We start from the raw sequence: 26,521 nt of genomic DNA on the forward strand, positions 1-26,521 counted from the left end.
GTCTATTCTAAGAAGGGATGTATGTTTAAAGGTGTAAGTAAAAGTCGAGTCTAAGAAGGGATGTATGTTTAAAGGTGTAAGTAAATATCGAGTCTAAGAAGGGATGTATGTTTAAAGGTGTAAGTAAATATCGAGTCTAAGAAGGGATGTATGTTTAAAGGTGTAAGTAAAAGTCTATTCTAAGAAGGGATGTATGTTTAAAGGTGTAAGTAAAAGTCTATTCTAAGAAGGGATGTATGTTTAAAGGTGTAAGTAAAAGTCGAATCTAAGAAGGGATGTATGTTTAAAGGTGTAATTAAAAGTCGAATCCAAAAAAATATGTATGTTTAAGAGTATAAATAGAAGTAGAATCTGAGAAGGGATGTTTAAAGGAATAAATAACGCAAAATGAAGTGCTCAGTATGAGTTAACAGAACTCGTAGTTACAATTCTTTCAATTCAACTATAGCATCTTTATGGTGTTTTCTAGATTAAAGCACACTGTTATCACTGAAATAACAAATACCAGAGAAGCGGATTGATAAATAAATCAGTGAAACGGCTAAATCCACAGCTTTTGATCGGTTAAAAATAACTATAAATTATCTTGATAAAATGACTTTGAACTTTTGTAAGATGGTATGATTATCATAAGAAAACCAACTAGAAGATTTAAACATTTTCGTGTCGTCGTTCTCCACGTGTTATATTTCACAGCGTTAAGGAAGAGTTCTATGTTTGATCGTTAAGCTGATATGTTTTTGTTATTTTCTCTCCCTGGTGGATAAAGTGTTTGCTTGATTGATTTTAGATTTAATACGCCAGACAAGAGGTTCCCAGACAGGTCTAGGAAAGTGTCAGGGGACCGTAGTAAATATACAATGCTGTTAAGGTTCTCAATATCTACAGATTCAATGGTTGGGGCCTCAGTCAGAATAAGGAATGTTCAGGGGTGGAGGAGAAAGTTTGGGAATCCATATGCTTGACTTTGACGTATTTTAGTCATTCCCACCTTTTTTTTACTTTATGTTACAGAAACTGAATGCCATTTTAAAATTTTCTGTGCCTTTTAATCTACGTTTTAACGGTTAATATTTGTTCGTTTCGTTTTGGAATACAAAAAGAAAGTAAAAAATAAGTTTTTTTCTAGAAAAAAAAAGTCAACAGAAACACTAAACCACTTAACCATTAATAAACACACGTAACCTGGATGAACACTTATAGTACACATACCAATTTTGGATAATGTTAGTGATGAAGATCCTTGGTCCAAACGGTTAAATCAGATGACTGTTGGCCAGAGCACGAACATTGGACGATATAGTGTTTACCGAAAGGTACATATATGACAAATGGTCTTTATTGGGTTTGTTTCTCCTTTTGACATTTTTAATGAAATCTGTTGGGCTACATTTATATTTCGAACACGAAATAAAAATTAGGACTTAACTTTTAACTTGAGCTTTCTTTTGAACTTATTATACCTAAATATTTTAGAATTTGTCACAAAATTATTCGTTTGATTTCAAATGAAATTGTCTCAAATGTTGTTTTGATAAGTAAACATGTTTTTAACCTAAACAAGGACACAGTTACATACTCAACAAAGACGACAAACAACTTCAGGGAAACGTTTTTGTTTTACTAGACGTTGCGCTTTTAGCGTCATAGGTTACAAAATAGGTAAGACAGCTACTAATCATTTGCACCCGTCCAGTGTAATGTTAAAAGATACCTCTTTGATATTATCAAATAGCACAGTGATCATGATTTTACTTCACTGTCGTTTCTGTTTGGGATATTCTTATCTGACCGAATACTGGGATTTTACTGTTCTTTTATAACGTATTCAAAACTAGAAGCACGTTTTTAAGGAAACGGAACGTGAGCCACGAATCCTTGCATCCACATTCTGGATCGCACCTGACTTCTACACAGTTTACGTGGATTACGAGTAATTTGATTATTGATTGTTTAATATATACTTTCATTTTTTTAGTTTGGCCTTTCTAAATCATGTTCGATTTACACCGAAGAACTTTAATTTATAAGACTGTAGACAATCCTCCAATCATTGTTTTTCATGAAAGCAAAGAAAACATATAGAGAGATAGAAAGCCAGTCTGGAACTCATAGCTATGATCAATCTGGCATCAACAAAGCGTTTTGTCTGCTTGATACAAACTGTGTTACGTAATTGAATGTATTGTGTCTTTACATTTGTTGTGATATTTTGGTTTAGCGGTTTTTAATAATAACTAGATGCAATTTGAGACTATCGTAGAAGTAATGTTAGACTTACGAACTCTTTTTTTTTTGTCATTTTCAAAACAATATTAAAAGTTGTAATTACTTTTTGAAATTAGCTAGCTGAACAGAAATTATTATAAATTAACACAATTCATATATCTTACACAATAAAAAAAAACATTTGTTAGGTTGATAACAATATTTACTATATTTATATACAATACTATGATTTTCGCAATTCAGGCATTTGGTTGATACACTATTTGTTTGTATATAAATATAAGAACTTTTCCTTTTTCTTTTTTATCGTGTTAGGAAACTTTAAATCTTTTTTTTAACGAAGAAACTATATTTCGAATTGTTAACTTAAAAATACAATATATTACTTTATTATATTTTCTGCAAATTCCAGCGGGAAAAAAGGGCTTGTTATTTTTTTCAGTTGGTAATATGCCGGACTATGAATCTAGGGATCCAGTGTTCACGTCCCTTTACCGCCAAGAATAAAAGATTTTTGGCTGGTGGTGCATTATAAAGGTGACTGTCAAATTCCACTATTCGATCAGCCAAGAATCGGGGATGGGTGCTGTTGTCCAGCTGCCTTCCCTTTAGTATGACAGTGAAATAATAGGGACGACTAGCGCTAGAATAGCTTTGCGCGAATATACGAAAATACTTGCTATTTTTTATAGGGTTCGGTGCTAATGTTATGACGTATTACCTTGCGTCACCAAGACAAATCAAGCTATAAAATTCACACCTGGAGCATCTTTGCTAGCCTTGAAACTAATTCCGACTTATTCTTCCGTTTCTTCCAGACTAAATAATGTTCTTCAACTATTTCTTAAGGAAAAATTTGCATTTTAATTTCACATGATCTCAATTTCAAGCTCACACTCAGAAAAATGTTCAGCGATTTTCACTATCGTTTGTACACCCAAATCTCCTTCCCCCTCTACTGTTAAGTTTGTACAATTGATTCTCACATCTTATTTACATATAGATATCAGAAAAGGGAAGATAATCGAGTTATTTTAGGATTAGCTATTCTTCCCCTCCATCCGTACAAAAGACCAAATAAATGGCTTGTCTAATGTCGTATTGTGTTATATTTTGTGTTTTATTTGACTAGCGTAGAGATTGCGAGCTTCTGAATAGTTTTTTTGTAGATTTTATATGTGCTCGCTGGTATTTGCAAAGCTATTTTTAAAATAAATGTAATTGCATGGTACGTTTTATACTGCCACATATAAAAAAACCCATAAAAACCCTTATATTTTATATATTCATGCATTATAGATTTTTTTATTACTTATCTTGTAATATTGAATTTTCTTTTTAGTTAAGCTCATTTTTCAGATGTTCTATGACTCAGTACAGTGCATGGTTCCTAACCCTTTTCTCTCAGTGTAAAAGACGTAAGGACAATCGTCCAGCGAGCAAGAGTAGTGAAGATGTGTTCGGCAGTGAAAGTGTTGTTTCCAGTTTAGCATCTTCTAGAAGCTTTCAAGCGAAATTTATAAAAAAACAGCACTTTTCATCTATTCCTAACATATGTACAGATTGTAAATTTCAAAAATCGAATCCTTTCTTTCCTCTTCTGGTTGGCTCTGTGGAACAGCGGTTGGGAACAACTGCCCCTATTGTACCGATTCTTATTGGATAGTACGTGATGCGCTAAAACAAAATTTACAAACTGGATATAAGTGAAATATTTTATTGATAATGGAAAGTAGCTAAGTTGTCAACGCTACCAGCGTCTGTGATTGGTTCGACCATCGGCTGTTGTATAATGAGCTTGTTTTTCGTGGTAGTCGTAATATTCAGGGCGACACATTTTGATTGTAATGATTGATATTTGAAACTTAAATATCCTGGTGGATTCAGCTATAACATAAACAAACAAACAAAAAAAGATAAAGAAGTGAGTGGGAATAAATAGATACGTGACTATTTTAGTATGATATTAGTACTGCACTCCATGGATGGACGATGGTCAGTTTAGGGGTAGTTCAATAACAAAAAGATGTGAACTGCTAGCCTACTGAATAATGTTTCCTTCATGATATGGATTGTATAGAACCATTTATTTTCAACTGTTCATCACACTCACGATAAGTTTGTAAATGGCTAAACACTAAAGTTAGGGTTAATTTTCTCTTCCAATGAGTAAGGTGTGATATGGGATATGGAATCGGAAGGTCTAAGGTTTATTTCGCGATGCTGCTGTGGGTGCGTTATAACAATGACATTTAATCCCAATATTTGGTTGAAGACAGTAAAAAGCCCTTGTGGAGTCATATGCTGCTGAATGGCTGCTTTCCCTCTGATTAGTAGTTCAAAACTACAGGTTATACCCGAACTACAAGTGCTTATAATGTACCTTTCACAATGGAAATAACAATATCAGTTCTATTTTAAAACCTGTGATTCGTTTGTGCGATTTTACAGTTTTGAAGGAGATCTGAACATTTGTAAATTTTTTCAATAAAAAGTTGCATATATACCTGATGTGCATGTTAAAAAGTTGCATATATACCTGATGTGCATGTTTAAGATCATAGTGATTTTAATCTTAATGCATGTTTATAGTAAAAATATGTCTAATTTATAAAGATGTATATTTCAATCCAATTAAAAATAATTATTTAATTTCTATTCGGTAATTTCGTGGTATTAGCATGAAAATGTGAGCGTAATAAAACCATGGTTTTAGTAGATATTAAGAAAGCGATGTCTTACGAGATAGATATATATTATTCTCAGTTTGAAAAATCAAGTTCACCAATTTGATTTATTTGTTTTGAATTATTCTATAAAAGAAGTAATATGTGTCAACATTTAATGTATTTCATTAATTTCAACAACGTTAACCCATTATTTGTATTTGCCCATATGTAAAACTTAATTGATAATAAAATAATAAGTTTTCTCCTTTCAGCCAGTTTAGTTTCCGCGCAACAGACGATACAATTATGAAAAATAAAACCGTGTTTCAGAAAAACATTGCCAATCATTATCTCACTTAATTACATAGATTGAGAAGGTTATATGTGTGTGTGTGTGTGTGGATAGCTTGAGCTTTCTTTCCGTTCATGTTAAGTGCTTTATAGATCCAGGAATGTGTAATATCAATATCTGCCATTAGAGGGCTCTTGTGTATGCAGGATTCTTGTAAGTGTAAATGCACTTCAGCGTGGTAGCGATCTGTGCGTGTCCCAGGTTTTAGGTCTTTTCTGTGTAGCAAACAGCCCAACAGCGTAGCCCGTTTTACAGGCGCCGTTGGTCGACAACCAGCTGGCACGTTCATATACATACAATGAATATCATTGGTAAGTGTACTCCCTCTACTTTATTGATACTTTTAAGCTATGACCTTTTCTGATAAGGAATTAAATGTCTTCCAAATAAACCAGAATAAACCCTATATCCACGCGTTAGCTTCTAACAGTAAGAATGTTGCTAATGGAAGACAAAATGAAAATGTACTTGCAGTATCTGAAAATGCATAATAAAAGACCATCCCTGCATTCTAGAAATCTGTTAAATCTTCTGGATGAAAATGTTAACACTGGAGCGTTTTTTTTCATTTTTATCTACGCTAATGAGTTAGTATAAAATATTTAAAGGAATGTTGTATTTTTCTCAAATATTTAGATGAAGCATAAGATATAGAGGTTTCTATAATCACAACGTGCCACTAAACTATTGAGCGTTTTATAAGACTCGTCACATCGCTTGTAGCACCCTGTACTTACAAGCACTCATACAGATACATACGTGCTCATGCAAGCGCATGTGTCCACATGACTACGGTAGAGCACGTGCTGCTTGAATAAGTTACTAATAATGACGTGTTGTTTTGGTTTGTGTTTTGAGCCTTTAATTTTTGGTACCAAAATATATCTCCTTGTTCATATGATGATATTAGTTTCCAGGAAAAATATAGCTTTAATAATCAAAGTTTAAAAAACAATGTTCCAGCCACACACACACACATTGTAAACCCTCTGTAACTCTTGAGGAAAAATGACTTTGTGTTATTTCTTAACTCGTTATTTGTATTTACTTAGCACTCCTCTTATTAAACAGAATATTTAAAAGCTTTTACTTTCTTTAATATTCCACAGTAAACGTTTTTGAATAGTGTATGTCATTGACGTGTTAAACAACACAACTTCTTAATCTATTGACTTCTGCTTCCTTCACCAATATCAAATGAGACAAATATATTAAAGGTTTATCCATCTTTCATTTGTCCTTCTTCTTTCAAGTGTATCGAGGAATTCACCGATAAAAACAAAAAAGCGTATACAGAAGTGAGGTAAAAATATTGAGAGCACTATTAACAACTATTTTGCAATATGTGTTTTGCTTTCTTGTAAAGATATTTCAATTTTATCACAAAAAATGTTTCTTTTTTTTACATTTGCAATATGATAAGCTGTCTACGAAGACTAAGTACGCCGTCAGAAGCAGCACGTACTATAGTAATGACTTTGGTTCTAGCCTTGTGAGATTTTTTCCGTTAAAATGACGACCAATTTAAATTATTTGAGATAAAATCCTTTGAAATATTTAGTGAAACCTATTATATTTTATTGGGGACATACCACTGGACAAGTAGGATCTATTTATGTTACTCTCACATTTAGTACATTAAAGTAAGTATAACTCGCAAAAGTTATTTAATTAATTTAAATAATAATTGTTCTGGGTCTCAGAAAGCAATAGAGCGAAAGAGCTTTAACCGTTAGAAAAATATTGTTCTTGATTTAGAGTACAATGTTCTAGTAAGTATTAAAGTCACATTCTAAGTAGCTTTGAGATCCTTTGCAAAATATAAATGACGACAAATCGTACAGTAGTTAATATCTAAAAACTAGATGAAGTGTTGGAGAACTGAATGATAGCTCTAAGCAACTGCATGTCAGTAAGTGTTGATCTCTTTCAACGACAAGTTCTTTTACAATAAACGATAACACTTTGTGGTTAGTAGTGTATAAGAATGCTTAATAATAAAGATAGTATCAACGTTTATATTGAAGTCACTGTAGTGACAGTCCGTTTAATAACGCTTAGAGAACCTACCTACTAATGATGCTTAGTTATGCAGAATTATAAATCACGACGTTTTTAATCATTTTAAACGTTAGTGTTCAGTAGTTATAGAATATTTCATTGAACAACCATGACTTATTTTAAAATGGTTGTGTTATAGTATATAATGTTTATGTGAATTAAGCATAACTCAATTTTTAATATAAAAATATTGCTATCGTGTTCAGTTACACGTATTGAAAAACTGGAGAGATGATTATACAACAGCTACAGACGTCATACTAATATAGTAAGTAAACAGAATCTGAGTAAACGCTCTTTATTGTTTCTTTATGTAATATCGTAAAGCTCATCACAAAAGTAAAAAAAGAACAAGCGTTGACCTATATCGTTTAAAATATACAAATCTTACATTCAGATTAGTTTATTTAAACTAAATCTAAGCAAGAAGGTGATTTATTCCAGTTCTGTAGTAAACGTAAAATATTGCTTAGACAACATTGCAACTATAATCAATTGTTTTCTTTAGCTTTATTTTAATTTTGTCAAAAAATGAAACTATTTGAACGACTTCTATAGAATGAAAATCTAAGTGCCAGTAATGACCAGTTTCCTGATTATTTACATTAGCACATCATGCAAAAGTAGCTGACGTTCTTTTCATTGATGTCACTATGGTCAGCTACTGCCGCCAAACGTACACACAAGAATCTTTTAATAGTTGTTTGTTTCTTGTATACACTATTATTAGTGTTATTATTTGTAATTCGTAAGATATGACATGAACGATCATTACCAAGCATTATAGATCTTTTCATTAACAGAAATGGCTTACACTGAAAGTAGGTTTACAGGGAGTTAAAAGATGATCATTTCTTCTAGTTAAAAGAGTATACTTCTACATTAAAAATACTTTTCTATGTGTATCTAAAATACATATTTTATTAGAAGTGTATGAATACAAAGCACTCTACATTCAAACTACAAGACCACCGAATACTGAGCATCTCTCTATAAAAGCCACAAAGCAAAAGAAAAGTTAATATCAATATTGAATGAGTCGTATATTTCATGTCTTGTTAAAAGTAATAAAAACAGTTACAAACTCGTAGTTTTAGAAACACTTATAACGTTCAGCAGTAAAAAACTACAACAACAACAAAAACACCCGAGAAGAGTTTCATCTCATCCATAAAATGGTTTTCTAATTATTTCATGGCTTATTAAAAACAATGAAACTACGTTATCCCTAAACAAACGTAATAGTAAATTTAATATACAGTTAAAATGAAATAATTCTATATTTTTATGCCACTCATTATACATCTGAGTTTTCAAGAATTGTAGTCTTCCAAAATATCTTGTACATTTTATTTTAACTGACAATCTAAACTTAAACTGGTATTGTTAGAAACTTGTCCCGTTCAAGTGTAAAGTAACAAATATTAGGCATGCATGACTTCGTTTTTGCCTTTACTTTCTAGCTGAAGGCCTAGTGTGCAACTTGTATAAATAAATATTTGTGCAGATTTATCTCACTGTTATAAAAATAAACAAATTAATTCAGCGTAGTGTGGGGAGCAACTGTCCTAACTAAATAGCGCCTCTGCAGTTGTCATGTAAAATCAAAAACGAAGAAGGAAAGCGTGCATTTTGAGAATTACATCGTTTGAAATAACATAACTTTATGTGCTAACTTAACTCAAGACTTTATGTGCTAACTAACTCAAGACTTTATGTGCTAACTTAACTCAAGACTTTATGTGCTAACTTAACTCAGGAATTTATGTGCTAACTTAACTCAGGACTTTATGTGCTAACTTAACTCAGGACTTTATGTGCTAACTTAACTCAGGACTTTATGTGCTAACTTAACTCAGGACTTTATGTGCTAACTTAACTCAAGACTTTATGTGCTAACTTAACTCAGGAATTTATGTGCTAACTTAACTCAGGACTTTATGTGCTAACTTAACTCAGGACTTTATGTGCTAACTTAACTCAGGACTTTATGTGCTAACTTAACTCAGGACTTTATGTGTCAGGTTAATTCATTGCTTTATGTACCAATCTAATTCAGGGTTTTTTTGTGCCAACTTAACTCGGTGTTGCATGTTTATAAACTTGTCAATTGTTTTAATTATGGTTGAAGCTAAACACGTTTTCTGCCATTAAAAAGCTTTTTAGATATATATATATATATATCATAATTTTGGTTTAAAACTTATGAAAATGAAATTCATTTTCTTTTGTACGCAACAGTTGCATCGAGAACTAGTATTGTTAAAATTTGGGGCTCGATCCGTCCAATGGGAATAACCCAGACAGGCCACTATGTAGATTTGCCTTTAAAATGAAACAAGCAAACTTTTTGTATGTTTTTCTTAACTGGTTTAAGAAGTTATCAATATACAAGTAATGTGTAATTAATAGAAGGTTTATCGTGCGCTACTGCGATACCTGAAGAAGTTTCATTGCGGGTTGCAACAGCCTGTAGTTTTGACAGTTGATTCTTCTCGACGTTTCGGGGAACAACTGTCGCTACCATAGGTTATTGCTATCTGTAAAGAAACTTTTTAATATACATTTTTATATTTTCATAACTTAAACAATGATTTGAAATTTTTTATCGGCATAGTCTGAATGCTCAAAACTTACTTAAAGTATTATTGCATTAGTTTTGGGACTCAAAAAGCAAAAGAAGACATACTGAACCACAAATTACTAGTAAAAACAACTCACCTAATTTATAATCCTTCTGATTTAAATGAAGAAAACATTTGAAAATTAATAGGCCTGAAAATTATTATAATAAAAAGTTAACTGTAGGCCTAAAATGCTATTTTTTACACACCTTTGATTTCGATCCACAGTAGACAAATGTGCAGAGGAATTTGAAGAAAAACACATCTGCAGTTAGCTTCATCTTTATACGAATTATCATAGTTCTGTCTACAACATTCTATCTAGTATAGCTTTATGGTTTTAAAATTTTGTTGACACAGTTTTCTTTATTTTGAAATCGTACTTCCTAATTAGAATTTTTACTTAAATATTTTTTTCGGTCTAATTCTAATATTTTTATATTAAATAAATGACATCTAATCACATTGTAATGAGCTAGTTTGGTGACATCAATTTTTTAAAGTTTTATTCTTCATATGCGTACAGAATAGTTATTTCTACGGCAGTTTTATCTTAAAAACCTGCTACATCCTCTTTTATGTTTTTGCTGTAATACCTCTAAGCCTTCAAGTATTTTACTGAGTGTTGTTGTTAACCCAAAATTATACATAGTGTTAATCATCTTGAATCATATTTTCCTAAACATCTATATCTACATTATTATTATTAAGATACTCGTTACCTTGAATAACACTCTACTATTACACTGAGTAATCGAATGCTATTTTCATAATTTCCTTTCTTACATATTTCTTATTTCGGCTCGGTAATACTTTAGCAAGTTTGAAAAGTAATTTAAATGGTAACCCTTTATTAAAGGGGAGGTCATTCAGCTCGGGTTAATTAAGACGTTAGTGAACTTGTTTCGACATTTTTTTTTCAGAAGAATGAGTTAAAATAAATTATTTCAACATCAACTAATTTTTTTTATATATCTAGCACCTACCGCCCTCACAAACGCTGAGGTAATAAAAATACTATAGACTTCGGCAATTTAATAATTATACATTTTTTTCAATTGTATTCAAAAAACATCAGAAATAGCACTGGTATCTTTAAACCCAAGAGCTTAAATAATGTAGATGTTTAAGAATCTGGGACGTCTATTAATAAACTTCGAGATGAAAGTAGTCACAAAAACTAAATGTTTAAAAAACGTGATCGACGAAGACACGTGTCCTAAGTTGGTTAGGTGTTTAGTAATGACTGATTAGCTTTAAAGAAGCGTAAACTAAGCCATTAAAGATAATAAAGTATAGGTGTCAATTTAATTAAGCAAAGTGCTGTATTGAAATGATACGTTTATTGGGACAGCTTAGTTACTACAGGAAATGGAAGAAGGAAACCTTCAGTAGCAATGGTTTATTGTCAAGTAAGACGCTGTATTGGATTGATATGTCTAGTGGGATAGTTTAGTTAATACAGGAAATGCAAGGAAGAGACCTTCAGTAACAATAGCTTATTTGTCAAGTAAGACGCTGTGTAGAATTGATAAGTCTAATGGGATAGTTTAGTTAATATAGGAAAGGCAAGAAAGAGGCCTTCAGTAACAATGGTTTATTGTCAAGTAAGACGCTGTGTAGAATTGATAAGTCTAATGGGATAGTTTAGTTAATATAGGAAAGGCAAAAAAGAGGCCTTCAGTAATAATGGTTTATTGTCAAGTAAGACGCTATGTAGAATTGATAAGTCTAGTGTAGTAGCTTAGTTAATACAGGAAATGCAAGGAGAAGAACTTCAATAACAATGGTTTATTGTCAAGTAAGACGCTGTATTGGATTGATAAGTCTAGTGGGATAGCTTAATTAATACAGGAAATGCAAGGAGAAGAACTTCAATAACAATGGTTTATTGTCAAGTAAGACGCTGTATTGGATTGATAAGTCTAGTGGGATAGCTTAATTAATACAGGAAATGCAAGGAGAAGAACTTCAATAACAATGGTTTATTGTCAAGTAAGACGCTGTATTGGATTGATAACTCTAGTGCGATAGTTTCCTTAATACAAAAAATGCAAGGAGGAAAACTTAAGTTATAGTTGGTTTATTGTCAAGTAAGACTCTGTTTTGGATTGATAAATGTAGTGATAGCTTAGTTAATACAGGAAATGGAAGGAGGATAACTTCAGTAAAAATAGTTTATTGTCAAGTAAGACACTGTATTGGACTGAAATGTTTAATGTCGTAGCTTAGTTAATATAGGAAAGACAACGAAGAGAACTTCAGTAACAATTACTTACAGTCAAACAAGACGATATAGTCGGAGTAGGAAGATAAAGCTAGCCAGTTACTTGAATATGGAGGTCAAGGAAAGTGGTTCTATTAATCCCTTTTGTAAAGAGAAATGTATTATCTTGAAGCTGAGTTTTCTTTGTTGTTGTTCAAGTGGGGTATAAATATCTAGTTTCAGTAGACATTTAAACAACAACGGTTTGAGTAAGAGTCAAAATGAAAAAGAACGGGTTCAGATAGAACAGTAAGAAAGAAACTGGCGGTTTAATTGGAACAGTGAAATAAATAGGTGTTCCAACAAGGATGATACTGTATGTATATAAAATACTAGTGTAGTGCTGGCTTGGTATGTTCACTTGATAGTTTCATAACTGCTAATAAAGTTGCCTTTTTGTAACATTTTGCTTGTAGCAAAATCAAACTGGGGGAATAGGAATGCATTTCTATACTTATTCAATACAGTGTTATTCCAAAGGAAGTTTTATGAAGTTTTAACTCTTTGTAAGCCAGTTCGTCAGGTAGTAGTTTAGTGTGTTTTTTTACATCCAGATGAGATCGATGTGACAATACACCATAATTTGAATTGTTTACATAACATAAAAAATAAAGAAACTGCAAATTTAATTAATTAGGTTTCAGACGTGTGTCAGTGTTGAAATGTTTTATTTTTCTCCAGTTAGCCAGAAAATTATTATTTTGTTACATTAAAATCAATCAGCGCGTGACTGAAAATAAGCTACTCCAAACGTTTGCCCTCGTTCAAAGCCTGTCAGTGAACATTAGTGCTATGAGTTAATTATGAGTGATCTTCATATAATATTGCCTATATGTGCAACTTGACAAATAAGCAATAAATAAAGCATAGTAATCTGGTGCTCTCAACACTTTTACGACTGAGAACCATTTTATTCCTTTTTACATAATCTTATCAGTAAAGAATAACAAACAAATCGACTGATTTTACAGAAATGTCTCAGTGATATTATTTTCTTCAAACGTTTTGTTTACTAATATTCGTAGCTCTGCAAGAAACTAACTACCAGTTTATAGGTAGTTCACACACACACACAGAGTAAGTGTTCTTTATATAGATAAATGCCTTAATAAACAAGACTTTTATTATGAAAGTTAACTGCTATACTTTGGGTGTCAAATGTTTTGTCTGTCTAATCGTTTAACAACTATAGAGTAAAACATACCACAAAAATCACTTTTGTATAAAGTTAAAATAGTCTTCATTCGTGAATTTCCTTAGAAAAAATAAGTAATCGAGACTTTATTCTAAACATGATTTATGGGAATCATGTTCCCAATTTACCTTTAATTACTATAACCATTGAACACAAGTAACTTAGAGGTGGGTAGAAAGTTTATTAATAAATCAAGATAAGTTTCTGAAATGTGTTGGTATAGTTATTTTCATCATGAAATTGCTTGTGTTAAGCTGGAAAATATGCAGCACCTTTATTTTAAATAGACAGATAGACAGATAGATAGATAGTGAAAGGGTCTGGGGTTGTACGTTATAGTAAACATTTTATTTGTCAAATTTTTGTCCCAACTTTTGTTTTCGGTGTAAGGCCCATGCAATTATTTCTCTAATTACAACTCAAATAATTTGGTAACCTAACCTCATAATTCAGCTGTACGTACCTTGACGTTATTAAATTCAACAAGTTTATTGATTTTCCTGTGAAAACTTGGCGTTTTCATTTATCAGTCAGTCAGTTCCTGAAGTCTCGACATATCAGTTGTAAAGTATTTCAAACCTTCTAGCAGGTTTTCTCATTCTTAATGCCATTTAGTTCATTGTTCCATCACTTAATGCCTTTAGCAATCGAATCAAGATGATAATACCCTCTCGCAAGCTATCCGGATTGTATCCTCTTGACCACTCAGAGCTATACCAAACGGTTTGCATTAGTTTGCTTTAATTTCTATTAACACTTATTTCCAATGAATATCTTCTGCCAGTCTGATAGTGGTGTTTGTTGATTATTTTATTTATCCTGTCCTGTCACGTTTTAGCGAAACGTTACTGGAAATAAATTTCTGACTCCACCCTGTCCTTAACGGAAGTTTGATAGACTGATAAAGTTGGCCACAGTTACTGGCTTACAGCCGACACTAGTGGCTAGAATAAATAAAGACGACTTCGTTTAAAGATCGCATAAAAATACGTACTATCGTAGCGATGGAAGGGAAATGTGATTCTTGCCTGCTTAGATACATTTATGAAATGGTAGAGAATGTGAAGGAGCCAGCAGGCAAAACTGTTTCTTAGCATTCCATTAGAACCATAAACCTGCGCTCCTGTGATGATTAGTGTAAAGAATGGGAGAGATAAAAATAGAGAGCTCTTTTTTTGGTATTCTTTAAAATATTATATCGAAAACCAACACATTTAATTATTCTTAAGTAGCAATGGGATTCCACTTTAAATATCTCTGAGTAAAAGATAATTAAGTTATTTTTTTGAAATATATAGTACGCCTTTAAACAAATTTGACTTTTGGTTATATTCGAAACCACGTGAACTTCTCTATTGGATTATTATTTGTTTTTAATTATGATAGTTGTATAAATTTATGAACTTAAATTTCTTTAATATTTTAGGAATCTTTATTTGCTTTATACTTAGAAATAATCAAAAACTGGGAACAAGAGATTTGTTAGAATTTATTTTCCTTCAGTTTTAAAATAATAGCTTGAAATATGCATTGCGTAATATAGGAATTTTTTTGTTTATTTGAATCGTTCTAACTAAATAAGAACGTAACTTTCAATAACAAAACAGATTAAAGAATTGTTTTGTTTTAATAAAGAAATATGTTAAATGAAACTAAAGCGAAGAGACTTTTCTAGATTTAAAATAGCTCTCTATTATAAAATTCACATTTTATTGCTGAATTTCTGTTGATCTAGACCGACCGTAACTGGACTGTTGATTTCTGCTGTCGGTACTACGTTCGTGTCCCCATACCGACCAAAATATAATAAACCGTAGTACCGTAAGTTTGGGGTCTTGGGTGCGTTATAAGGGTGACGGTCAAGTCCCACTAATTGGTTAGTCAAGAGTAGCCCAAGCGATGGCTGTTGACTAACTGCCTTCCCTTTAATCTGAGTCAAGAAGCAAGAATATTCTTATGTTACTGCTGTTCAAACTTAGTTAAAAATGAAATAAACGAAAAATAAATGCATTAGGCTAACATTTCCCATAAACAAAGATTTCTAACCCAGAAGTTCAACAAAGACGAGAGGCTCCTTATAGACAAACTATTTTAGAGACCAAGTAGTAAAACGTGGTAGAAGATTCTCAAATAAGCACATTATAAAAACACCGAATATATATCATATGTTTTGGTTTATATAGAATCATTAGTTAAAACCCAACAAAATCGTGCTGCGTGAGATCAACAAATTTGTTCGAAGACAGTATTGGAGATGATCATGAAAACCGTTATATCAAAACCCTTTAGTGAAGTGTACAAGATGACTGGAACTTTATGGTACTGTATGTCATTCTAAATTTAGTGGATGACAGTCCTCTTTCAGCAATAACTACGGATTCGAACAGCTATGATTATTTTCGTATAAAATGGAACCAGTTTTGCACACCGCACTTTTAGTAAAATGAGATATAGATATATATCATTTACATGAAGGAAGGAAAAAGTAAATTTAAACATGTACGTGAAGTAGCGACGTTTCATTAATATAATAAGTTTTAGATTCTGACTTACAATGATTGTAATATTAGTTTAATTTGTATCATATAATATTTGTCTCTTTATTCACAAAAATCACCTTTCAATACATTAGAGAAATTAAAATCGATTACCTTAAATTCGAGCCTAAGCAGGGGTTAATTTCTGGAAAAATCTTTGCCAGTACCAGCTTAGTGACTAGGATAATATTTTAAAGTCAACTGTAACACAACATTTGTTTCTACTCTATTTCTTCTGCAACCTTTTTGGAGTTTTATTAGGACAAACTTAAATGTTTTTTGTTTTACTCTTCTCTATATTGTACGTCAAAGTCGTGATTTGTTTATGCGATGGTCATTTGTAAACGGGCTGTAATATTGGGTTTCTTCAAATTTCATACTGTTTTCAGTTTACTACAAGACACTACTCGGAGCTCTTTTAATTAAACAATTTAGTTATTCTGCAAAAGTAGTAAAACTTAATGAGGCAAAAACATCCCGAAGCTTAAAATAAGCAGCTTTTCCCGTCTGACCCTTTATCATAGAAATGAGTTTGTTAAATAACTAAAGTCATCGTTTTGCTGGAACGCAGATAACAAGAAAAATGTAATAATAATAATAACACTTCAAACTATAAATGCTAAAACTATGATATATATTTAAAATAGATTTGTATGTAAGGAAAACAGAATTTTTCATGTTTACGGTCAAGTTGTTGCTTCTGTTAAATTATCATCAATTAAAACAATTATCTTACTAATATTATGTACGGTGAATTTAGATAAATTGATGTGTGCAAAGATGTAAGTTTAACAACATTTTATTTGATTATAAAAGTAAACATTTAGATGGTAATTCTGAACGTTATATAACAGAGGTGTTAGGAAAAATTACAGAAAAACCTTAAATGATCTCAGACTTAATTAAATACAGTGCAATATTTACCCAGTCGTTAATTATTGTTACATAATTTTAATTCTATAAGGAATTAGAAAATGCATTTTATAGTAAAGTATGAAAAATAGACTCTTTATAGTCAATATTTCGAATACCTAATAATCTTAACCATTTACCGAGTTTTCGCTGTCACGCTGTTAGCAATGGTGCTGCCATCTCGAATTAGCTATGAAAAAAAAAGTGCATATTTTAATTATGTAACGAATGTGTTTATGTTTATTGGTTATAAACGTGGAGTTTTATTTACTTCAAACAGTTTTATTTTACTTTTAATTTATGTCGCTGTTGGGACCCCCTTCAGCATTACATATAATTTGTGTCATCTCTTACAAAACCTCGACTCTGATATCGTGGATTTTGATTTTTTAAGCCTTATTTCTAAAATTTCAACAAATGATTTAAAGCATAATATGTTTTATCAAAAAAGTATAACGTTTAGAAAATGGCCCAAGTGTTGTATTTCTTTTAACGAAAACTTTTTACCAACTTCAAGCTGTTATTTTACATTTAACAAATTATACATTTTATTGGTTTTCTTTGGATCTTATACAGATCCCCAAACTCAGATAAATATTAAATCCAGTTTTTAATATTCAATGTTAATCAACAAGAAGTGATGAATTTTGTTAGTTCACGTGTCTAGTTACCTTACGAATATTGGTGCTTTTATTAGTATGAAAATAACAACATTTGGATTTTGATATTAAGAGCTGAGACACCATGTATTTTAAAAGTTTAAACAATGATTAATCATGTGATACTTTGTAGGAAGAAATTGTAGGCAATTTCAACCTAGGGAATTTTAATCATCTCAGATAGAAGACCCCTAATTTTTCATGTATAGCCTAATTTTGAGCTGCTGCCCAGAAAGAAGGCAGCCACCTATCAACACCCACTGCTACAAGGGCTTTGTCCTGCTCTTTGAACCAAATAACGGAATTTCCTATCTCTTCTATAACATTCCCACAGCTACTAAATGTTTCTATGACGCACCCACAGTTGAAAGTGCTTTGGAGTAGTGGAGCACTTTCAGCGGTATCACGTCTTGAGCCATCCATTCAGGATCTGACATTCTATTCTCTACGTCACACTGGGTCAGGGTTGCCAGAGTAGCAGATTTGGACTTATTTTTGTTCCAGTTACTTTAATACTTGCTACTATTTTTTGTTATTATAACTTTTTTTTTAATTCAACAGAATAGCGTTGCTCAAACGACGGCTTGTTCTGAGAGCCCATAGGCCTTGTTGTTGAGAAATCTGCAACCCAAGTTCACCCCAACTTCATATTTGGAACACGAACTTCTGCGTGCTCTGTAGAAACTTCAAACATTCTAAAGTTTCCGAGAGTTAACCACTGACGTAGCTTTCTCTATAGTTATCGCACGTGTAATCAATAGACCGCAATCACTTTGAAACAAAACGTGTATAATATTTTTTCAACATTTATGGCTATGTAGTTTTTAACATTACGTATCTTAAAGAAAAGCCCTGAAATAACAATGTAATAACAATACATAAAAAATGCAGTTCAAAGAACGAATGCTAGTTCTGACTGGCTATTCTAATGACTGAATGCAAACATACACTTAATTTACGCTACGCTCGTTTGTTTGTTTTGAAGTTAAGCACAAAGCTACACAATGGGCTATCTGCGCTCTGCCCACCACGGGTATCGAAACCCTGATTCTAGCGTTGTAAGTCAGCAGACATACCGCTGTGCCACTGGGGGGCCGCTACGCTTGATTGCTAAAAGAAAAAGGACCCGAAGAGCCAGCAATGTGACGTCACAGTCAGTCTTTCACTACAAATATTAAGTATATGAATGTAAATTTAAAACTACCCTCTATCGGTTTAATAATTCTCTCACTAATTACTACTCTTAGCCCTCATGATAACCACGCAATTAATGCCACCGCTAGCTAAGTTCATATCAACACTAAATTGTTAAAGTTTTTCAATAGTATATTCCGTAAATTACTATTTGTCTTAGAAGTAATTTAATCTGAAATAAACTAACATTGAGTTGAGGCTAGTGAATCAAGCACATCAAAGGGACGACCAACACTTATATGAGGTACTTCTCCTAACTGGAACGAGAATTTGTGGTCGCCATCATATGTGTGTATATTGTATCTGTTACACTTTATAGTCAGAAACTACTGACCGATTTCAGCGTGATTCACTTCACATTGTTCAGCTGTTACTTTTATGGAATGTTATCTACGTCTGCTTTTTCGTATGACACAAAAATGCAGTTACATGTTATACCAAGTATAAACCTATCGTCCCGGTTTAACCACATTTCGCTCATGTTTAGTCTTAAGCTTCAAGCGATGCATTGTAAAAAAAAAAAAAAATTTACCGGCTTTGTTTGTTTCAGAATTATTTGGGAAACCTACCTAAAGAGCTATCTATGCATAGCCGTCTTCAATTGTGAGCTGATACATTAGAGAAATTAAGGCAGGTAGTCAACAGCATCCACCGCCACCTCTTGGACTATTTTCATCTTGTAGCGTATCCACGGCATCTGAGTGCGGAGAGCGATTTCGCAACAAGAAATGCAGATTTGTTGAGGTGTAGACAAATTAAAGTCACACACTAGGCTTGAGATAATGATCAACCACATGTTTAGATTGCTAATCAGAATGCATTGTGAAATATTTTTCTCAAGATATGGAAATTTTAATTCTATATAATGGTTCGAAACGGTTTCATACCCATCCTAGTTAATGTTTGGAATTTTTCAGCTGAAGAAAGAAAACAAGCAAATTGAAACAATTCTTGTGATTATTTCATTATAGTGAAATAATCACAAGAATTGTTTGTTCAGTGAATGTGAAACTTTTACTCACCACAGTGTATCGAATACTCGCGATTAGGTCTTTAATGCTTTCCTTTGGAGTAGCAAAAACACCTCTCGACTTAGAGGTGAAACTTTTAAAGGACACAGTCAGTGATAAAAGTGGTTTAAGTAATTTCTGGAATAGGTTAGAACTGGTTCAAAGTTTAAAAAGAAAAGTGACGAGAATGTATACCAATAATAGAACATGCTACGTTCATTGCCTTTAGCCCAGTAACCATATAAATAAGAGATATTCAATGAACGTCTATAACTTTACGCCTCATATTACTAACGTAATGTACCATTGGGAACTAACGAGATAATGATCATTAGCACTCGTTGTACGAGGTCTTCACGGACCAATAGAATTGAAATGACACTTAGAAATAATGAAAGTCTACAATTTGCTAGTACGACACTAACACAAATTTTACACTGTTTTAGATTTATGTTAATGAAAACTAGGATAATTTTTTTGTGGCAAGACCTGTGATGGAAATGTTCACGTATTATTGTCTGATACAGCAAAAACAATGAAATTAATTTTCGAATACGCATCTTAGCAAACTTTTCGCACACACACACTCCTCCTCAACACACACACACACACACACACACACTGTACGTGGATGTTGACGTCGACCACCACGTTTAAGCAAACCCAAAGCACTTTCGCGCACTGGAGAACTTTAAAAGTAAGTGATCAAATTCGGCTTTATTCGGCCATCTTTCTCCAGAAAGTAACCATCGTTTTTGAGGGTGGTTGGAACCTTGCAAGTTTTCGTTAACTATTAATCCTTGTTTGATATCTTGTTTTATTTTGTCTTATTATTAGATGTGCCCAACTTCATCGCAGTGTAGTTTTGGGTCAGAAGATCCTCTTTCGTAACCATAGCCTTCACTTTGCAGATAAAGGCGATGTTCCGGATTTGGTTGATATGATGTTTCGGAGTTTGTTGCTGTCTTTAACACTCAGTTGTGTGCGATTTTTTGCTTACCATGGAGAAACTGAAGCTCTCGTTGCTGACAGCTACGTCTTTTGACAATTTTTCTGTATGAATATTGATCTTCTAAATGTACTTTAGATATATATATGTATCGTTAAATATATATATATATATATATATGTATGTATCTTTAGATATATATATATATGTATTCCTCCAAGTATAGTTCTATCCGCGGTGGCATCGCCCGTCAAATGGTCGGGAATTTGCTATGAGTCAGGATTATCGTATAGATATATATCTTTCTTATAATGTACCATTAACTGTCTGTATATGTATTCGTTAAGTAATGATTACATACACATAAAAGTGCAAATCAACTAATATTCATTCAAAGCCACTTTTGTAAGAAGAAACGCTCAAGGTATTTTCTGACATTGATATCCACTTAGTTTCATTACATGCTCCAATGATTAAAACACTACTTCTATTATAAACTTTAGTATGTCTGGGTATCACAACTTAAAAGCTGACTGTGCCGTTCCACATTGAGCTCTATAACTTGTCGAAGCTGAGAGAATTAAAAGCATTCCTAGATATAGGTGGAAAGCCGGCCCCAATTATAAAACGCGGAGGTTCAAGGGGCCCAGGAGGCCACAAGTGCATTACAATAAGGAAATAATTCAGGCTAAATTGTGTGTTTAACTAAATGTTATTTATATGGCTAATTATACCCATTTCTGCTCCAAAGACGCGTATGTTACGTTTTAATATGTTTGAAGTTTCAAGTTGGTAATAATGGATAATGCAACCAGTTTCGCTTCCGTCTTTTAAACAAGTAAAGTGTTGGCTGTTACTTGAGATGGCAGATACCGAAAGAACTTTCACGTTGGTAACATTGGATATTGCAAACAGTTTGGCTTCCATCTTCTAAACAAGTGAAGTATTGACTGTTACTCGAGTTGGCAGAAACCAAAATAAGTTTCAGCAAGCTGGAACTTATAAAAAAAACTGCAGACAATGTACTATGTACAGGAACACTTAAGCCCATCTTGCTGTTTTATTTATTGAGTGAACTCGCAAGAACAATTGATTGAAAGAGGTATTTTGCTGTGACAAACGTCTGAAAAGTAATGTTGTAAGTGATATGAGCTATCTATGTCATTTCAGGAATAAAAGAGCTCCAATCCTTCAAATACTTCCAGTTTTAAAAGTTATATATTTTTTTATTAATTAGTATGTTATTGTGGGGAAGGAATGGGGCTCGTGTAATAAGTTTACCTTGGACTCAGCCAAATGTTGCTTGGGGTCTGCAGTTCTGTGAGTAGATACGTGTTTTAACGTATAGTGAACTGAATGAGTGAAAGTCAAACACAACGCAATGAAAGTTTGAAAACGTACATCAAGCATAAAAACGTGGTCAAAACATAAACCTAAAATTACCAGTCGTCATCCGTGGAAAGTTGTGTTGGAATATCAATTCCAAGAGATATGTTTTAATTATTACTCCTGTGATTCTCCTATAGTAATGTTTTAGTTTTATTGAAATAAACTGTATTTATATGAGGAAAGAGATAAGTAAAACAATATTTCTCAATAAGAAAATATTCTTGATATGACTTGTGTTTGGATTTTATTTCTAAAAATACAGGAAACATCGTTTTCTATAAATATTATACCTCTGTGTCAGTAATAAGCAATGTACTCAAAATATAATGACCTATTGTCCATTTTTCTTTTATAGTTAGTTTCTCTAATGTTATTGGTTATAATGTTTAAAATAGTATCAAATATGTTTTTAGTTAACTCTTATGCTTATTAAAAATATTTTACTATGCGTTATTAGCATAATAAGTGCATCTAGAAATAACGTAAATCGCTGGTCGAATGTCGTGTGTTATTATTGGTATGAGCAACAATATGGTTAACATCGACGGTACACAACTAACAATTCGATGTATTCTAATCATTATAACTTAAATTTGTTTGTGCGTTGATTTATTACATTAAATACTTCTAGTCAGTTTATTATACAGGTATTGACTTTATTACTTTACAAGTTACTCTGTACTTTTGATCAGATACACTTTATAATTATATTAACTTACGTCGTTATTCTTAGCTTTATTATAACCTATTGTTACTTAATTATATATTAATTATATCAAAACGTTCATGTTAGTCTATTTTCGTTTATGTACAATAAGAAAATCGTTGGATCGTTTCACGCATTAATGGTTTTCTACGAGCAAAAAGTCTCCTTTGAGCTGCAGAGCATTTAGTTTAGAGTACAAATCGTTACTTACTCTGCCTTCAAATGTACTTGGTAATTAACTTAAAGTTAAGAATACCGCTTATCCGCCATTAATTTTGAACTAATAAACTAGAGGGAAGGCAACTAATAAACAGCATCCACCGTCTACACTTAGGCTATTCTTCTCTGATTGACCGGTGGTATTTCACTGTCACTCCTATTGCTAATCTACTGCTCCAAAGTGCGGATTGCGTTTTCCGGCAACGGATCGCGAAGGAGGATTTCTCGAATTCATAGCTCAGGCACACTCGGCTCTATTAACTTTCATGTTAAATGCACAATGTATATAATTTCAGTATCCGTGTCTCTGTAGTTGTTTTATCTATCAGTAACTAATGATACAACTGTAACTCAGCATATCTCGTCATTGGTTGTACGAAAGACAATTACCATTTTTTTCTATATCATTGCAGTATGATTCACGCATCAAATCTTGATGCTAGACTTAATCAGTTATGAACGATTTCTTAGGTCCGTTTAAATAGTCCACGATAACTTGAAAGAGAACTGACAAATCCCGAATCAGTGAGACGAGAATGCGATAAATTGTGATCCGCTCAAAAATAACTTTCGTTTTGCGAAGTTTTCTTTGCAAATTTTATTCGGCTTCTTTCTGTAGCAAAACAACTGTTTTCAGTCGAGATAACAAGATCAAAATCTTTAGGCACTTGAGTAAACACAACAAATCTTCTGTCTTTGAAACATCATACCACTGGGAGCATTGAAACAATATTTTCTAGTTCATTAGGTTTACGCGCGAAGTTAACTTCAAGATAAAAAGAGTCAAACAACGAAACTAACGCTGATCACATCAGTGGAACAAACATACTTTTCTGGAAATAGTTATTTTCAGGTAATCCCTCTCTTTTCTTATTTTAGCTTTAGATAAACGTAATGTTTTTAGACGAGGCCCAAAACTCGAGCGCTTTTGAATAGTTGCCTATTCTTCTTTATTCTCCTGAAGAAGAGTAGTCAACTATTCGAAAGCGCTCGAGTTTTTGGGCCTCGTCTAAAAACATTACAACTTTTGTAGTGCGCTAGCTTCTTAACCAGAATTTAGATAAACGTGTTATAATTCTTCGTGTGTATTCAAGATAGGTTTGCTTCGAAAAATAGGAACCTAATACTCAACCATTGGTTACATACATATTCTTATTTGACAGTCACAAATAAAAAAATCAGCTGTGATTTGTTGGTTTGTTTGTTTGTTTTAGCGTAAAGTCATACAACAGGTTATCTCCACTATGCCCACCGCGAGGATCGAACCTATAATTTAGCTATATAAGATCTGAAGCTTACCGCTGAGCCGCCAGGTTTTTTTCTCTATTTGTTTCCTTTTAAAGCAAAGCCTCGTTAAGCTAGTTGCTGTGGTCACCGTGGAGACTCGAACCCCGGATTTTAACATTTTAAGTCCACAAACCTACCACTGTCCCATTGGAGGACCACCAGGACGTTATGAATCATTTAGCTAAGTGCAATTATATTATTTTATTTTTGTTTTAATAAAATAAAAAGTTAACACATTCGGAGGTTTTTAGGCGTATACTGTATTTTTGATGTTTTAATGGGATGTGCCAAGTAGGGTGCTACCCTAAATCAGACAGTCAATCGTAGGTATATCTGTACATCTTTAATTACTTTTTCATGACGACGAGCGTGATGCACGTATGTAAGGATAGAGATGCTAAAAATTCTAATTTCCTCTCTTTAATAATAAGACTGGTCTGCGAAATCTTGGCTGTGCTTCAACTTTGAAAAATCGATAACGAAATTCACACTTAGTCAGAATCACCAATCAGATGTCAAGGACACAGTAAGAACACGAAGATATGCTATAATTTCACTCGCCTCTTTTACTTATTAACGAAGTGCTTTGTTTCAAACTAAAACAACTTAGCCAGTCTTTTTATTTTCGTCTCCATTTACAAGATGAACCTGATGTTTTACAAACTGACCTATCGGCTTCAGTTTTATCTGGGAATACCACATCAGGGACTATGGCAACACAAGAATGACATCAGTCCATAACATTGAATAAATGAAATCCCCGTTCTAACATAAAAAACTATGAATAACTATAAATGAAATTAGTGGTTTAAGAAAAGTGAAGCAGCGTTGTAAGTTGGCATCTGTAATTTTCTGTTCTTAAAAAATGAGCACATTATTCCTGTTTCTTTTTTAAATTAAGACTAAAAGCAGTGATTAATATAAAAGAGGTTCTGAACTTTATAGTTCAAAACTAACAGTACAGATTCTTTGTACTGAATCGTTTTGAGCTTTATACACCACAATTAACAGTACATATCCTTTGTGCCAAATCGTTTTGAACTTTATACATCAAAACTAACAGTATAGATCTTTTGTACTAAACCGTTTTGAGCTTTATACGCCACAAATAATAGTACAGATCCTTTGTATCAAGTCGTTCTGAACTTTATATCCACAGCTAACAGACATATTCTTTACCTGATGATGACAAAACCTTGTCGAAACGTTGTACATTTGCTGTTATGTTAAACTTATATTAAAGTTTTTCTTCATTACCCATTCAAGCCGTCTCCAACCATTATTAGTCTCAAAGTGGGTTCCTCGTCATCGAATTTGAAGACATATTCTTTGTACCAAGTCGTTTTTAACTTTATATTCCACAGCTAACAGTACAGATCATTTGAAAATATCTAATACGCTTTAAAATAAGTGTTGTATAAAATAAATTACGTCGCGTAACAGAAAGGTAGGCTCCAACTGTTACCTTAAAGTTGATAAGAAACCTTCTTCACACAGGATAATTACCGAAAGTTTCTGCATAGCTTGTGATAGCGGTGAAAGCACGGAAAGAAAAATTGCATTCACTTCATGTGTGAAAGTTATTTTAATTTTTGAATCAACAAAGAATTCTTACATTTGTCGAATGGTTCAATTACACTTTTCGATTTGGCACAAACGATCTGTACTCTTAATTGTGGTGTATAAAGCTCAAAACGATTCAGTACAAAGAATCTGTACTGTTAGTTTTGAAATATAATGTTCAGAACGATTTGGTAAAAAAAGATCTGTACTGTTAGCTGTGATGTATAAAGTTCAGAAAGACTTGCTACAAAGGTTCTGCACTTTTAGCTGAGGTGTATAAAGTGCAGAATGACTTAATAGAAAGTAATCTTTAAAGACAAAATCGTTCTTCCCACTCTGTCCTAGTAAATATCAGTAAACACTGTTTTAATTTTTCTAGTTATCTTGTGCATTGATACTTAATATACACTTAACGCTACGAAAATGTACATATAAATTATACCGATAAAAACTTTGATTTTTGTAATTTATTGATTTCCTAGCGTATTATCCTACTTGGAGAAAAATAATATAATAGAACCCATTAAAGTGAATTAAAACAGTTAAGTGTTATCATGGGAAAAAAACTCCAATTAAAAACAGAACCATTATGAAAAATGTGGATAAGCCATAAAAAAAATATACAAATGTTGACTTGTCTATCAGAATCTAATCTATATTTACTACTATACAATGAAAGGTAGCCAAATGTGTTAAGATG

The 26,521-nt window shown here is 32.5% G+C and overlaps 1 protein-coding gene across 3 annotated transcripts in view; it reads left to right on the forward strand.

Moving 5' to 3' along the window:
• The window catches only part of LOC106463075 (complexin-like), a 172,470-nt gene that overhangs the window by 96,087 nt on the left and 49,862 nt on the right, over positions 1-26,521 (forward strand). The window contains exon 1 of one of the 3 annotated variants that reach the window (XM_013923045.2): positions 5,482-5,561. The exons of the other annotated variants lie outside the window; for them this stretch is intronic. Within the exon in view, the coding sequence (XP_013778499.2) occupies positions 5,549-5,561 (13 nt within the window). The 5' untranslated portion in view covers positions 5,482-5,548. Of the gene's footprint in view, positions 1-5,481; positions 5,562-26,521 lie in introns of those variants that run through there. 3 annotated transcript variants of the gene reach the window in all.

The sequence above is a fragment of the Limulus polyphemus genome, unplaced genomic scaffold (assembly GCF_000517525.1).
Source record: "Limulus polyphemus unplaced genomic scaffold, Limulus_polyphemus-2.1.2 Scaffold1318, whole genome shotgun sequence".
Taxonomy (NCBI): domain Eukaryota; kingdom Metazoa; phylum Arthropoda; class Merostomata; order Xiphosura; family Limulidae; genus Limulus; species Limulus polyphemus.